Source organism: Thunnus thynnus, chromosome 4, assembly GCF_963924715.1.
Source record: "Thunnus thynnus chromosome 4, fThuThy2.1, whole genome shotgun sequence".
NCBI lineage: Eukaryota > Metazoa > Chordata > Actinopteri > Scombriformes > Scombridae > Thunnus > Thunnus thynnus.
In genome coordinates this window covers 3,632,890-3,648,856 of record NC_089520.1, presented here as the reverse complement: position 1 = coordinate 3,648,856, position 15,967 = coordinate 3,632,890, and the positions used below count along the sequence as shown (strand labels likewise).

Sequence of the window (15,967 nt, the reverse complement as noted above, 5' to 3'; positions counted from 1 at the left end):
CATACATGGCATTTAGGCAGAATGTCAGTGGGGAAACAAAGACTATAGTTCCCACTGTGTGTGTGTGTGTGTGTGTGTGTGTGTGTGTGTGTGTGTGTGTGTGTGTGTTTACACCTGGCTCAGGGCAGTTGTGTATTCACTTTGGCAGAGTAGATCAGCAGTCACCTCACACACAAACGCCCTTCACTGCCCTGCTGTGAGGTGCATCAGTGACACGAGAGAAGCTGTTACACACACGCACACACACTTACACACGCACATGCATGCATGCACACACACAGATAGAAAGACATTTCATATTTTTAAATGTTCATGTCTAATCTAAAAAAAAGGTTGAAGATTATAAACATACAGAAACAATCTTACACCTTTTCCCCCGATGATCTCACAACCAAATGTCCCTTAATGCCAAGTGACCGAGTGTATCTTCCTACAGCACACACATTAAATCAAGGCCAAACACACACACTTCACACACACTGTCTACAAGGATTCTCCTCAGTCTGGACAGATGGCTCTGCTGCTGCTATTATTCTAAAGAGAAACTCATGCATTTTATGTAAAGGTCATGGTGGAGGGATACCAAACATCTATGAGGATCTTTGTTTAGCTGAACTTTACCAGTTTAGAGTCAGACTAATTACAAATGTCAGTGTGTCTTTGCTTTAAAGCAGTGTTACTCTACATGGCAGCAGCATTATTCAGACATAAATTATCTGTCAAAAAATGGACAATAACCTACATTTTTCTATGAGTGCTACACACTGATTCATAGAGAGCAAAATATCACAACCAGGTCTGATAAAAATCAAAGCTTTTGCTGGTAAAGCACAGGTAAACATCACAGTCTGAAACAGCCAGAAAAGCTTATACAGACTGATTCAAAAAGCTTAGTTAGCATGCTAACATTTGTTGATTAGCTAAAAATAAAGGAGATCTGAGTCTGATGTGAATGTTACTAGTTTTGCAGGTATTTGGTCATAACCCAAAGTCTCAGACAAATTAAAATTTAACTGGCCCTAGCCCTAACCCCTCTAACCCTAATCCCTCTAACCCTAACCCCCTAACCCTAACCCCTAAACCTAACCCTAACCCTAATCGCTAGAGGAAAACTTAGAGCATCAGGGTTCATCCTCTGTGGACCATAAGTCTCTGGACAAAATATTGTGTCAATCCATCCAATAGTTGTTGAGATATTTCACTAAAACTAAAAAAGGTCAACCTGCTAAAACAATAACAAAATCCACTGCAACATAAGATACACTGGTAGCACATCCTGATCTCAGGTGTGGTCATTTGTCTCTTGCTGTTGTACTGGACCGATTCAGATAATTCTCCCTCATTCACTCACCGCTCACTGATTAGAGCTTTAAGAAAACACTGCTCTCGCTGACTGCGAGCTGCCCTCTCTGTGGCTTTGATGGTCGAGGTAATCTGAACGGTGATGAACCTCAAAGTGTGAAAGTTCTCTATAGTGTTGCTGGATTAGAGAGGAGTCAGAGCAGGAAGGCATTTCCTGAGGGAGACATAGCGATTCGTCTCAACCAGTGAGCCTATTGTAGAGGAACCAGGTGATTAGGGTGGAACTAACAGGATTGGGCTGATGCCTCGCTGCTGGGAGAGAGGCAAGGGAAGAGACACACACACATTCACATTTAGAAACATACACACACCAAGAAGCATGCAAAGACATGGATGCATACTGTATATATGCTGTAGCATGCTAGTGGACATAATTAAATGTTGGTTGTTTGCACACGTGACACAAGCACACACATTTGCACCTGTCCATCTTTACACTGTGAACACACTAACTCACTGACTGCTCTGGTAACAGTTAACTTACTGTAGCTGTAAGAAATAATTTAAAACTAAAGATCCAAGTGTGTCAATAACATATTTTACATGTGGGTCACTGATTGTATGAGTCTGTATGAAATCCACCGTTTCTTTGCTTTCTACTGTTAGACTCCTGGAGGGTAAACTGATGTTAATGATAATGATATGATTATGTTAACAATGATGATATTAAAAAGGGCAATATAACTTTTTACTTTTCCTCTCATGTAGGGCTGCAACTACCAATTATTTTCTCAATTGATCAATGACTTGTTTGGTCCATAAAATGTCAATAAATGCTGAAAAATGTTGAATGTAATGTTTCTCGGAGCCCTTCAAATGTCTTCTTCTGTCTACAACCCAAAGATATTCAGTTTACTGTCATATAATCCTAAAGAAATAGAAAGTATTCACATTTGAGAAGCTGGAATCAGAGAATTTGGACCATTACATTTGGACCACCAGCGTTAAATTGGTATCTTCATGCTCCTATGCTTCATGCTAAAGACAAAAGAACTTCCTCTGAATTAATTTGTGCGGCTAATAAACTGACTGGTGCTGATTCAGAGGCAGACAGAATGTGCATCTGACTGTATTTGAAACGTTACACATCAACAATAATGAAAAACTACAGAATAAGTAGATATCATCCCTTATATAATAAACACATTTCCCTGAACTGTGCTGTTAAATCTCCTTTTTACATCAATTTGAAGTTTATAAAACATAATTCTGATTTCTTCACAATGATCATAATGTAACAGATCATGCTTGAGATTTGAAACAGGTATTGCAAATCAAACATTGCACCAGCTGTTCTGCACCAGCTGTTCTCTGTGGATTTTCTACTTTAAGTTCATCGCCTCCAGCTGCACAGAAAGAAGCAGCGTAGAACGACAAGACTTGATCCATCTAATGGTGAACAATAAATGTGTGAGTAGAGATTTAGAAGATCGGGGTTTGAATTTTGAAATGTTTTTTTTTTTTGGCTCTGTCTTGCTCCTCTGGGCTGCAGAGTCTGTACAGATGCAGGTTGGGTGAATTCTTGATAGCTGAGCTCTCTTTCTTAAAACACATCTCTCTCCTGCAGTGTTCTCAGGATCCCTGATATTTGATTTGCATGAGGAAACCTGAACTTCAACTTTTTTCTTGCTTATTATCCCTGCAGTGCCGCATCCCATTGCCCTTGCTGTAACCTACAGAAATGAATGGCAGCGCACCGCCCACAGACAAGCTGTTATGTTAGTCTACTATAAGTCAAGGTTTTCTCTGGAGGTGCAGCCTTGGAAGCTTCCAACAAGATCAGATTTTCACTTGCAAGCGAGCTTTTTTCCCCATGTTTTTTTACAGTGTCAACCTTCACCCTGTCTGTGTACCTTTTTGAGGTTTTTTGTTTACTCTGTGCATGACATCTCATAGCTATTTAAAGTGTACCAAATAACATGCTAGCTGAGCACCTGGTACCATTGTTGAAATATTGTACAGTTGTGCGACACAGGAGAGCTACATGGATACAGTCCTCTTTGATTTTTATATCATGTTATACATACATTATATTGTGTTATAGACATTTTTCTGGAATTTCAATTGAGAAACTGTTAATATATAAAATATCCACATAGGAATCCCTGCTTTTGGCTAGACCAGCAAAAATAAATACCTGACAGATTTCCTGTAAATCTAATATTACCATGAAGCAGTCGTGCTCAGTGCTTTGTAACACCGCCCCCACAATGTCTCCACAGATATTAAAGGAATAACTACCTTGATAGTTACGGTTTAGAAAAAATTCTATTCAATGACAAATCTATCATGTCACAGCGTATATCGTCATTCTTAACCAACCGACATATCAGGAGGGCGCTTTCTAACTTAAATGACAGTTTTCATTTATTCAAGCTACTGATTTTGAGCGGTGTTTTTGCACCATCATCACATCGTGACTGATGGTAGCTGGTCTTCATTTCTTCAACATGCTGAGGAGCCGAGTGGAGAATTTGCTGTGAATGAGAACAGGATGTCAGAGCTCCACCCTGTGTGTTAGATGAGCTGAGCTGCAGGAAAACTGAACATCAGAGTTCATCTCTTAATAAATGTAAAAGCAGAGTAACTTCCTACATGACTATCTAAAATTAATACATCAAAAGACTGATATGATCCATGAGCAAGAGAAACATTAAATATCACTTCTAATGGAGGGTCTTTTGAATTGTTGCTGACATTGATAATGAACTCCTGATACATTTAAAACCATTTCCAAACCAAAGCATAGCTGCTAAGGTTTTGTTTATAATATCACCTCTCAACTTCTCTGTCTGCCTGTTTCCAATATGACATACAATACAACCCCCACAGACAATCTCTCTTATGTTAATGCCTCTCCTATCTACACAGCAAAACATCCAGCACAGAACCAAAACAACAGCTAGAGGAAACACTGCTGTCTAGATATAGTAAGGCTAAACAGTAAAAGCCTCTTACGGACCCACAGAGCAGGATGGAGCAAAGTAGAATCAAATAGAAGGCTGGTGAATAGAGAACGAGGCAGAGCAGGACAAAACACAAAAGAGGCTCTGTTCTTTTTTAAAAAAGACTCGAAACCCAGAAGCCTGTTAGCTTGTAATCCAGAACACGGCTGTACGCAGCAGTCAGGTCCCAGAGGTCGGGACCTCGCTGTTTCTTTCAATTTTTATATTAATAAAAGTCACTTAATATGACAGCAAAGATTTTATACAGCGGCAAGATCAGTCACCTCCTTGTCTGAGCGGTGCTTGTGTGTGTGTGTGTGTGTGTGTGTGGATGGGGTACGTGGATATTGTTGTTGTTCCTACAATATCTTTGTTCAACATGGCGGCTCTTTCGTTACACGTATTGACAGGCAGTCGCTGAATGGAAGCATGCTCTGAGTAACCAGACAAACTACTGATTTTTTACTTGTCATTCATCAACAGACATCTTATCAACAGACTAATAGCTTCTGTGTTGCCATCCGTTATGTTTTATGCCGGCTAGTTTCACCCGAGTGGTTTAGCTAGCTAACGTAGCCGATCATCTGATGACAGACAGATAAACTTTGGGCAAAATGTTTTTCCTTCAGTTGAACATTTGACCCAGAAAACTGCAGGTCTGCTGCGACTCTCAGTTCTTTTAAATCGCAGCTGAAGACTTTTCTGTTTGCCTTTCATTAAACCACATTGACGATTAATATTTTAGACTGCACTGTTACTTTTATTCTCTTGTTTTATTTGTCTTATTCCCTTTTTAGCTTCTTTTTTATTTCCAAATTCAACACTTTGTAATTGTTTTTATGTCTTTTTACTTGTGTTGCTTTTATTTTCTGTTTTAATGCCTTTCATGCTCTATGTAAAGCACTTTGAATTGCCTTGTTGTTGAAATGTGCTATACAAATAAACTTGCCTTGCCTAACCAGACAAACTACTGATTTTTTACTTGTCATTCATCTTTTGACCAATAGCTTCTGTGCAGCCGTCCATTATGTTTTATGCCGGCTAGTTTCACCTGAGTGGTTTAGCTAGCTAACGTAGCCGATCATCTGATGGCAGATAGATAAACTTTAAACGAACATTTGACCCTCTGTCGACATTCTCCACTGAGACGAAGAAGAAAATGAAAAAAAATGAGACAGACAAAGCTGAGCTTTGGGACAGGAGGAGATGTGGGAGATAAAGAGAGAGAAGGCGATGAAGATGACAGAGGAAGAGCAGCAGGTATTACACACTGTACTGCTCATAATGCAATATGAAGCAAAAGAATGAAATAAAGAACATGTATCTAGTGTGGATCATTCATTTGACATTTAAAGCTACATTATTTCACAAGATTTCAGCAGATTTATTACATTTATACGTTAGATTCCAGCAGCGATCAAAAAATGAATTGTTCTGTGAAAAATTCATTTTGGTGAGTTTCCTGAGCTCTGGATTAGATTAGACAGGTCCAAAAATCTCACCCCGGTCTCAGATAAACCAACCAATCAGGGCAGGCTATGTAGCTACCAATCCTCTCCACGGACATGTGCTACATGTGTCTGGAGCATGAGATGGTGGGAGTTGAAGGCTTTTGACATTTTTTTTTTGTTTTTCTCCAAATTCTTGTTGGTTCTTTACTTCAGACTCACATAATGCAGCTTTAACCTGATTCTCATGTTTTACTCCTTGACAGATAATTCATGTTATTGTCCACTGATATGGTTATAAGCTATTGTTATCCAGTTTTTGCTATAGAAACATCCATATTTGGATCAGGTCCCCCCCGTAAAGCTCATCTTTTGGACCTCAGTATTTCTAAACTCCTGCGTACAGCCGTGATCCAGACATGGTGCTTAAAAAGAGAGACGATGGATGTAAAGCTGTCAGTGTGAGTCATATCCAGTCATGGTCAGAAAGGTCGTTTCAAAAAATCTGTTGAGTGATTGTTTATTACTTTATCACGCTGCACTGCTTTTATCAAACATAATCATCTAAATTGTTATTATCTTGGTCCTTCAAGTGAATAATCTGATTAGTTTTAGTTGGTTCTGGGTTTTTTGTGATAAGCACAAAATGTTCAGTGGAAATGAAGGAATCTGAGCAAATGCTTATCTACTTTTTTCAAACATAATCAGACTCAATTTCTTGAAGTGAATAGAGGGACGGTTTCTTCAGTTGATCTATTTTCCAGTCCCTGCTTATGAAGCCAGTTCTCAAGATGAACTACCAATCTGTAACATACAGAAGGACACATAATAATCTACAACCTGTGGACATTAAAATTTATAAACCTCAAAAGGCTGAGGTTCATTTCCCAGTGAGATTATTATTCTGTACACTGACTGAACTGTGAGGCAATTTAAGTAAAAGCATAAAAGCCTCACTGGGAGCTTTGAATATGAAGTTTCTAAAAGCAGCAGGAAGCACTGATTGAATTTTTTAGACTTCAATAAAGTTGTTCTGAGGTTTTTCTGAGGGGTTTAATAAGAAACATAGTTTGTAGTATTGCATGTTACTCTAAAGGTGTGGGTATGAAGGAAAAGAAGAAACATCAGCTTCTGTGACAAAGCAGCGTGTTTAGATTCAGGTGCAGCTGCAGCAACAGTTCTGACTATTGTCCATCAGGACTGGGACCTTCTTATAGAGACATAATGTCTGTGGAGGGAGGAGCTTAACAAAAAGTCCAACTTTATCAAGTAGTTTGCTGCTTGTTTACAGTTAACGTTGGTCTATTTTAACCACAACGTACTCTAACCTTCACAAAGAAGTAGATTTAACCAAGAAGAATATTTCTCTAAACCTAACCAAGTTGTTTTTATGCTTGAACCTAATAACCTTAACCATCACAGTGGAAGATCAGATACCAGTAAAACCGTTGAGACAGTGATGTTGTCCAATCGATATAATGGTATCAGATTAAAAAATTCTTCCATGTGTCATTTTGGAGGACCAACAACATATTTTGCCATTCAGTTTGGATGACTTGTAGCACAAGAGAACTTGCAGAAGCAGATGCAGATGTAGATGCAGATGTAGATGCAGACGCAGGGCAAGTTTCATGGCTTCAGTTTGCAGAGGCGTCCTTTCAGTTTCTACATGTTCTTCATCTACTACAGATTAACATGTGAGTCAAAACATAATTTTATTTTTAAGGAAGATTCTTACCAATAATATCATCAACATGAGAGTAATCCAGTGACCCAGAGTTCAGATATACATTCTGTCAGATAACACCTTGTAGAATATCGGATCTTTTCCATGTTTATTAAACAGCTGCAGTCATCACACAGCAGCAGGAATGTGTGAGTTTCATCTACAGTCTGTGATTTGAGAGAAGGACTGTGGCACAGCAGAGGAAACTTCATTCATTATTTAAATCTTCTAACGTGGCGACAGTATTGATCAGGATCTATGATCATTAATATTCAGCATCTTCTAAACATCAGACTGGAAAGATGTTAATCACAGATTCCAAGTTTAACAATAAAATCATTTGATAGAAACTGCTCTCAGGATATTTTTATTAAATAAAAGTTTGAACTCAGTTTAGAGAATCAAAATATGTTTTCTGACATGTGACGAGGATCGATACAGTGAGTTTTCAGTTTGCCGCTTACAGTCAAGTCTCAAAGTATCTGCAGTAGTCAGTCCTGTGTATGAACGTGTGTCCATATAATCAGTGTGTAAAACAGCCTGTAGTCACACATCAACATCCTTTATGTCATGAACAAATAAAACATGTTCATGAAAACATGTCAAAGGTTTAAACTCAGTCCTGCTTACTTTACGCACAGCTGTGATACTTTCACTCATTATATACATATTTCAGTGAAACAGTGGTAGAAGTTGTGCACTTTTCAAACTCTAACCAGCTAATTTCTAAACCGGTTTATTTCAAGCTGCACTGCAGGACTTTTACATATAAATGAACATCTGTTACATTCAGCTCTTGACAAACAAGTTGACACAATGCTGATGAAGCTGATCACCGCCAGGTAGTTTTAATCTGGTGTCTGTGCTGGTGTACCTCTAGTCATGCAACAATGATGAGCCAACAATGTCACACAGTCTCTCCTGGATGGTTTTCATAGTTTTGACTCGTTTGAACATGTTTTCAGCTGTTGCTCATGTGATTGGTCGTTACTGAAGAATACCACCTGCTGCTTCTGTGTTCCTCCCACTAACACTGTATTCACGCTCTCCTCCATGTTGAGTGCACCAGTGCTGATGCTCTGGAAAATGTCAACAATGTGTCGGTCACATGTGCCCTGCCCCAGGAATGAAGACTTCGACCTATTTCAGGAAACTAGGTCCCTCAGTTTCAAGAATACCCGTCAGGGTTTTAAAAATCTGAATTCTTTCCATCTTTTGTCAAAGACCCTTTTCAAAGTATTTGAGTTTCAACCAACAACAGCAGAACATCATCGACTGGAGCTGCAGGCTAAAAAACCAGACTGCTCGTCATGTCATGTTATCATAGTTACTGTGATGTACAGAACATCTACGTAGATACTAACAGCTACAGGCTGTTCTGCATGAAGACGACGTGCTGCAGAACCTCGTTACGTTCTCCTCATCTCTACAGTTACAGAATCAGTCAAATCTTTTAGAAACAAGCCTTTTATTAACGCTGCCACAGTGTTTATTCTTGTTTTGTTTTTGTCTTATATTATTGGGTATTTTATTGAATTTTGTTTTTGTATTATCTTTTAACTGTCAGATTGTCATGAATTTTGTTTTGAACAGTGCTGCATAAATAACATTTATTATTACTGATATTATCAATAAAGACATAAGATGAAAATAAAAAGCAGATAATCAGAACATCACACTCGTTAGAAACTCAACAAAACTGAACCAAACAGTAAGTGTATGATGTAACAGAATCAATGCTGCAAGATGAATTAATGAATGTATCATAACAACATGGGAGATGCAGGTTTACATTGTCAGCACAGGATGCAACATTCCTGCTACAATCAAGACTTTTTCATCTGTGATTTCTTGAAGAAGTCTAAGTTTAGAAATCCTGAGGTCAAGTCTTCTACATGCAGCCTTTGGTGTTCATTGTTTTTGCCTCATGACACAATTTGACCACCGGAATAAAGTCGAATATCACATTTTACTTCATGTTTGCACTTTTGCCTCCATGGTTTTTATGTTTGTTGGAATCATGCTTTGCTGTCTTCTCAGCCATGAGAAGCTAACGGTCATGTCATTCACTGGTTGATGTTTTTACAGAATGATATTCAAGAAATAATCATCACTTCAACAATGTCTATATCTGTATAATGTTTGAATTCTGCCAGAAAGTGATGGAAAAGCAAATCAAAGTAGAAACATGTTAGAAAGAAAGAAAGAGGATAGAGAGAAAAAGACTGCAGTTTATTTACATACTTTACGTCTCCTTCACATTAGACATGCAGTCAGAGATGTTGCTTCTCAACATCACCACAACAGAGAAAGACGGGAAGAAAGAGAATCAGATATGTGAAAAGAGAAATTATTAGTGAAACATTAACTGTAAAGTCAGTCTCTTACCTTGACGTTTGGCTTCCTCGTAGAGAATCCTCTGTACCAACCTGAAAGAAAAAACACAAGCAAAGGTTTACTGAAGAGTTACAAACAGTTATGAGTCAGCAGTTTGACTCAATATGCAAAGTTACTTTTGCTTGAACATTTTCCAACAAAGAGATCTTTGTTTACAGAGAATAAAAGGAGACTCCATGATAAAAGAACCAGTGAAAACAATGGCTGCCTCACAAAGTAAGAAAAAACATTAAAAATACACATATATATATATATATATATATATATATATATATATATATATATATACATATATATATATATCTACACAGTACAAAGTATTCTGTATTTGAGGTGATTTGAGGTGAAAACTTGCTTATTATTACAACCTACTAAATGTTAATGAAGATTGAAATGAAATAAAATTTTGAAAAATAAGAATCATTGCAAGAAATGAAATTTCAGAACGTTATGATATCTTATTCTAGGATCATTAAATCTTTTTGAAGCATCATGTGAACTCTGAGTTATCAGACTTGTTTCAAGGTAACTGCTCTGGATTAGTCTTAGTAAAGTATTCAATCTATTTTCCAACAGTCTAGTTTGAAGCATCTTTAACTTGAATTTCTAACAGTTGATATGAAGAAATGAACTAGTTCAGATCGTGTTTGTGGTCAGATTATTATTATGCTAGTTTCAAGAAAATTTAAATAATTTTTGCCCCACTGGCACATTTTTTCATTTCACTAGTTTAAAGAATATTTTGTGTCGTTTCTAGTAGGTGAACTCTTGCAGTGTATCAGAAATCTTATGGACTGACTGTTTTTAGGCTGAATTTAGGTTTTTCAAAATAATAATTTAAAACTCTAAATGTCACAGGTTTGATTGTCTCCACATACAATAATATGCCACTTAGTTCTATCATTTCTAGTAAAGCATAAGCCTGAAATATTCTCTACATGTACTGTATGTTGTCAGAAAAAAAACAACGATATTCAAAGTTTTAAGAACACAGAAATGTAAAAGGATAACTTTTAATCTGAAGATGCAACATGATTGGTTTTGATTTAGCGTCACGTTGCCCTGAAGAGGATGACAGTCAGCGATCAAGCAGTCAATATTTATTAGTCATGGACATTTAGTCAGTTAAATTTAGGTTAAATCACTGACTGACTATCGAGAGTGTGTGTGTGTGTGTGTGTGTGTGTGTGTGTGTGTGTTTATGTGTGTGTGTGTGTGTGTTTATGTGTGTGTGGGACTAATTCATAGCCCGTGGTGTGTGCATACTTCGGTGGATGCTTGTGAAAGTGCGTGACAAAGTTAGAGAGAGACAGTGAGAAACATGATGCCTGAAGCTAAAGACGGATTCAGTCCACTTCTCTAAACGCTGTGTGCGTGTGTGTGTGTGCGCATGTATTTCTATCTTTGTGAGGACCAATATGAGTGAGGACATCGTTGAAGAAATGCATATTTGCAGTTGTTAAATGAATGACAACCAGGTCTTATCTCCATCGTAGAATATTGACAGTTAAAATGAGATACAGACACACTGTTCTGGTCACCATCTCAACATGTTTGTCAAGTTTTTTTAAAAAAACTTTGTAATCTGAAGCAAAAGCTGATATAAAAGTATTGTAATAATTTCTGTCCTGTCCATTATCTCTCAACCTTTCACTTAACGAAGTTGATTCCACCAACAGAAGCTCAAACGTCATCAGCAAAGATGTGTAACTTCTGCTTGTTTGTAGGTCAAACCGGATCAGTGGCGTACAGGGAGGAGACTCTTAACCCAGTGTGACTTATAGTACATGACCATCTGTGTGTGTGTGTGTGTGTGTGTGTGTATGTGTGTGATGACCCCCCCCCCCCCCCCCTTCAGTCTCAAGAGAGCACAACAGTTCTTTCCACATGACTGAACATTCATCAGATACCTCCTCTGCGGAGTCGAAAGCTGTCATGAAGGTTGACTCAACTTGAAGTAAATCCTTGACAGCTGAAAATGATTTGTATCCAGGGACTAAATATGTGCAGGAAAGCACCCAGACATCCTCTCAGACTGTGCGGAGACATCGTTTGTCTCCATCCAAGCGGAAATAAAAATGATTGTGTCTTAGAAACGTAAGGCTTGGGTGACCATAGTCTGTCAGTGACAGAGTGCAGCGAAAGGGACATTTATTTATATCAAAATGATGCATATTACAACTTTGACCTTCTCAAACTACCACTGTGTACACTGCTAGAGAGACAATTCACTATATTTGTATTAATAGTTGACAATATTCTGACTCGATATAAATAACCATAATGTCCATCTGTGATAAACAAGGTTTCAGACAGTTCTGGGAAAAAAAAACAGAAAAGGCTGGAAAATGATTTCTCTCATCATCAAACGTTACCTGTTTCTGATAAAAACATTTAGAGTGATACCAGTACTAACGCTGCCAGGATGCTTCACATTAGCTTTCATCTTATCTTCCTGGAAAATCATAAGATCCATTTCACAGCAGTTCTCCATAATCTGATATGAAATGGAAATGGAGGCTTAATTGGCCGGTTAATTAATAACCAATCAAGATTCATTCATCACCCTCGTTAAGATGGCTGTGTTTACTCCCTAGCTTCTCATCTATATGGTAATCAGACTGTGGCTGGACCAGCAGTGTCTGGGCCCATTTGTAAGGGTTGAAATGAGGACGTGTGTCGTCTGTAGCTCACTGACTTTACTGCAGAAGATAGAAGAGATAAGAAGCGTGAAAATGAGACTGAAATATAGAGATAAAAAATTAATTTGTGTGTGCAAGTGTGTATGTGATTATTCTGTATTTTGGGAAAGCAGAGATGTGTGAGATTCGTGTGTGTGTGTGTGTGTGTGCAGGTGCATGTATGTGCCTTATTTATCTGCTGTCATACAGTTTTACTCTGAGCGATCGCCTCGCCTCCCGCGTCCCAACGGCTCACGAAGCGGTTATTAGAATAATCATTTTACACCGTTATCAAAATAATTCACAATAATAATCACTGTAAATCATCTCTAAGTGGGAGGCAGAACTCGAGGAGCCACTTTTGTGGAGTTAATGCAGTTTGAGATTGAACTCATTAGGAATACAGAATTATACAATAGATGCAGGTTTCCATCAAGAGATGAAATCAGCCAGATATGAGTCTTAAATGACGCTTCATGTCCCTGCAGAGCACACCTCCAGCTACTTTATGAACAAAAGGAATTGCTTGTTGATGCAGTAATAGTACCCAAGAGGCTTTTTCATTGTAATTACAGTTATGACAGAGACTCAATAGAGCTGCAGCCAAGCCGCCGAGCGACTCGCTGCGAGCGCAGCATCCTCTGTTTATAACGCTGCCAATGAACAGGTATTGATTGATTAATGTCAAATTAGTAAACTGTGCAAACATTAATAAAAAAGCAGGACAAGAAAAAGATTGCTAACTAGCACCATGGTTACTTTATTGGTTGTCATAGCAACTAATAAAGAATACTTGGGAAAGCTTGATGCTGCTGAACAACCAGACACTTCTCCATCTTTCATATCCAGCTGGTTTGTGGAGCTGATGGTTCCTTTTGCTCAGAGAGAATAATTCATTTCCAAACTGTCATTGATTATTTTTGTGTTTGAGTGCTTATTGACCAGTAACTAATCACCACTATCAAGCTGTAAACACAAGATCAAACAATCAGCTAATGTAACGTAATGAAGCAGAAGATTAGCAACATATTTTGATTAGCTTGCTGCCATGTTCACTATGTATCCTGGAGGAAAGACGATTCATTTGGAAGGTTCACATCTATAGTGTATGCAGTAAAACAGCCACTTGTTTTCTCAGTGGATGGACTAAAGTACACTTTAGCCTTAATTAATTTTTACTCTACTTATGATAAAAACAATATTATGTAAATGCAACATAAGACTAAACACAGTCTGCTGGTATAAATCCTTGACAGTTGTTGATGTCACGTTTTCTTCCACCAGTGGTTTTGTCTGTACAAGAAAATCTAAATGGTCATGAGACGGTTGGTTATTAAAGTGATTTCCTGATTGATCCTGTTGTTTCCTGAGCATCAACTGACATTGTGACAGAGGAAGAAGAATTTATATTGATTTAGAGTTATTTGTGTTATTGTGTTATTTGTGGGGTTTTTTGGGTCTCACATAGGCATCTCAAATGTAGCCTCCTTTAGTTTGATCAATAGTAAATATGGTAACATTCCTGAATAACTGTAATAATGTCTCCACTGCAAGAAATAGAACTTAATCCCTGTAACTGTCAACCATAACGTCACTATTGTATTTAATTATTCTATTTTTAGCATGTTTTTTAAAAACTCTCCAACATTTCTATTATTATTACAATTACCATTAGTAGTAGTAGTAGTAGTAGTAGTAGTAGTAGTAGTAGTAGTAGTAGTAGTAGTATTACAAAATTAGTATTGTTATTTCTTTTTCTTTTTTTCCACTCTTGGTGTGTTGGCCAGTCTCAATATGTAAATGTTTGAAAACCCAATAAAAACATTTGAGGTTACTTTGATTGACATTTCAAAAATAAAAAATCTGCAACAAATACTATTAATAATCAGTCTGAACTGACTGCAGTGCAACTAATAGTGAGTAAAAAGTAGAACTAAGACAGGACTGTTTCCTGTGTTACACTGAATAAAGAACAACATCTACCATATTGAACGTTTACATGCTAAATGACTCATCTTACCCACATCACAATTTAATGTCAGTTTATTTCTTCACATCCTGGTTGTTTAATATTTAATTGTTATTTACCGACAGCCAGCTCTCTCCTGGACATCCACAATAGCAGCAGCTCGCTATAGAAGATTGATTACAGCTGAAAAGCCTCTATTAAATAAAGAGAGGCTGTTCTTAGCTGTGAATACGGGTACTTCACTAATGCTGACAGTGCTAAGAGTCAAAATCCCACAGTTTAAATTGCTCCGACGCCCTTAATCGAAGTCTAATGCTCTCTCATGTGTTATGACTGCAATCTATATTTTAAGAACGTAAGTTGGGGATTGCATTCCCGCCGACCAGCTGCCATCTCCATATCACCGTCTTTATAGCCATTGAGTTTGTGTCTGAGGAGGATAATTTGGCGTTAGAGCGGGCAGACAAGTACCGGCCATGGAGCGAGAGGGCGGGGAAAGATAATTTTAAGAAAGATTTTCTTAGCTTCTTGAGTGCACTTTCTGAATAAATGCTGCTGTATCTCCAGTATCTCTGTCACAGCTGAATAGGCAAAGACACACTCATGTACACACACACCCACACACACACACACACACACACACACACACACACACACACACACACAGTCCTGGGTGTTTTTCTAGTGTTCAGCCAGAAGTGTGAACTCTGAGGTCTCTGAATCCTCAGAGACCTCATAGATAAGAAATAAAGAAAGGGAATACAAATTATCATTGATTACTTGATTGATTTATCACTCGGTCAGCATGAGTGGACAAATGTTTTTGTTCATTTTAAAGGATCAGTTCACAGTTTTTCCAAGTGAGTCTTAAAACAACAGTCAGGAGCCCAAATGAACAGTGAAACATGTTTTTCTTGCTGTAATCATTCCTCCTGTTCATACTGACCATTAGGAGATCCCTTCATAATGCACCTATAATGGAAGTGATGGGAGACAAAATGTACAAAAATGTATTTCAAAGTTTATCTGAAGCTAATATGAAGCTTCAGCGTCCAAATGAGTCAAATCAAGTAGATATCTTTCAACGTTACAGTCTTCTTAGTGCCAACGTCCCTCTTTTTATTACTATACTTCCACCTGCAGCTCAACAGGGAAACACTGTCCGAGGAAACACAAAAGATGCTAAACAGACTGTAAATGTGTCAGATATCCACTTGATATGACTAACTCAGACTGCTGAAGCTGAATATAAGCTTCACAGAGACTTTTAAATGACTGTGTGGACACACTGTGGATTTTGGCCTCCATCATTTCACATTTGACGATCTTTTAATATCCAGTATGAACAGGAGGAATGATTACAGTGAGGAAAACCTCTTTCACTGTTCATAGGGACACCTGACTGCTGGTTTAAGACACACTTGAAAAATTGTGAACTC

General features: G+C 37.9%; 1 protein-coding gene across 13 annotated transcripts in view; it reads right to left on the bottom strand.

Annotated features, from left to right (window-relative positions):
- The window catches only part of LOC137180918 (dedicator of cytokinesis protein 3-like), a 213,562-nt gene that overhangs the window by 124,641 nt on the left and 72,954 nt on the right, over window positions 1-15,967 (bottom strand). For all 13 annotated transcript variants that reach the window (XM_067586217.1, XM_067586223.1, XM_067586211.1 and 10 more), the window contains one exon: window positions 9,870-9,910. In XM_067586217.1, coding sequence (XP_067442318.1) covers window positions 9,870-9,910 — 41 coding nt within the window. The remainder of the gene's footprint in view (window positions 1-9,869; window positions 9,911-15,967) is intronic.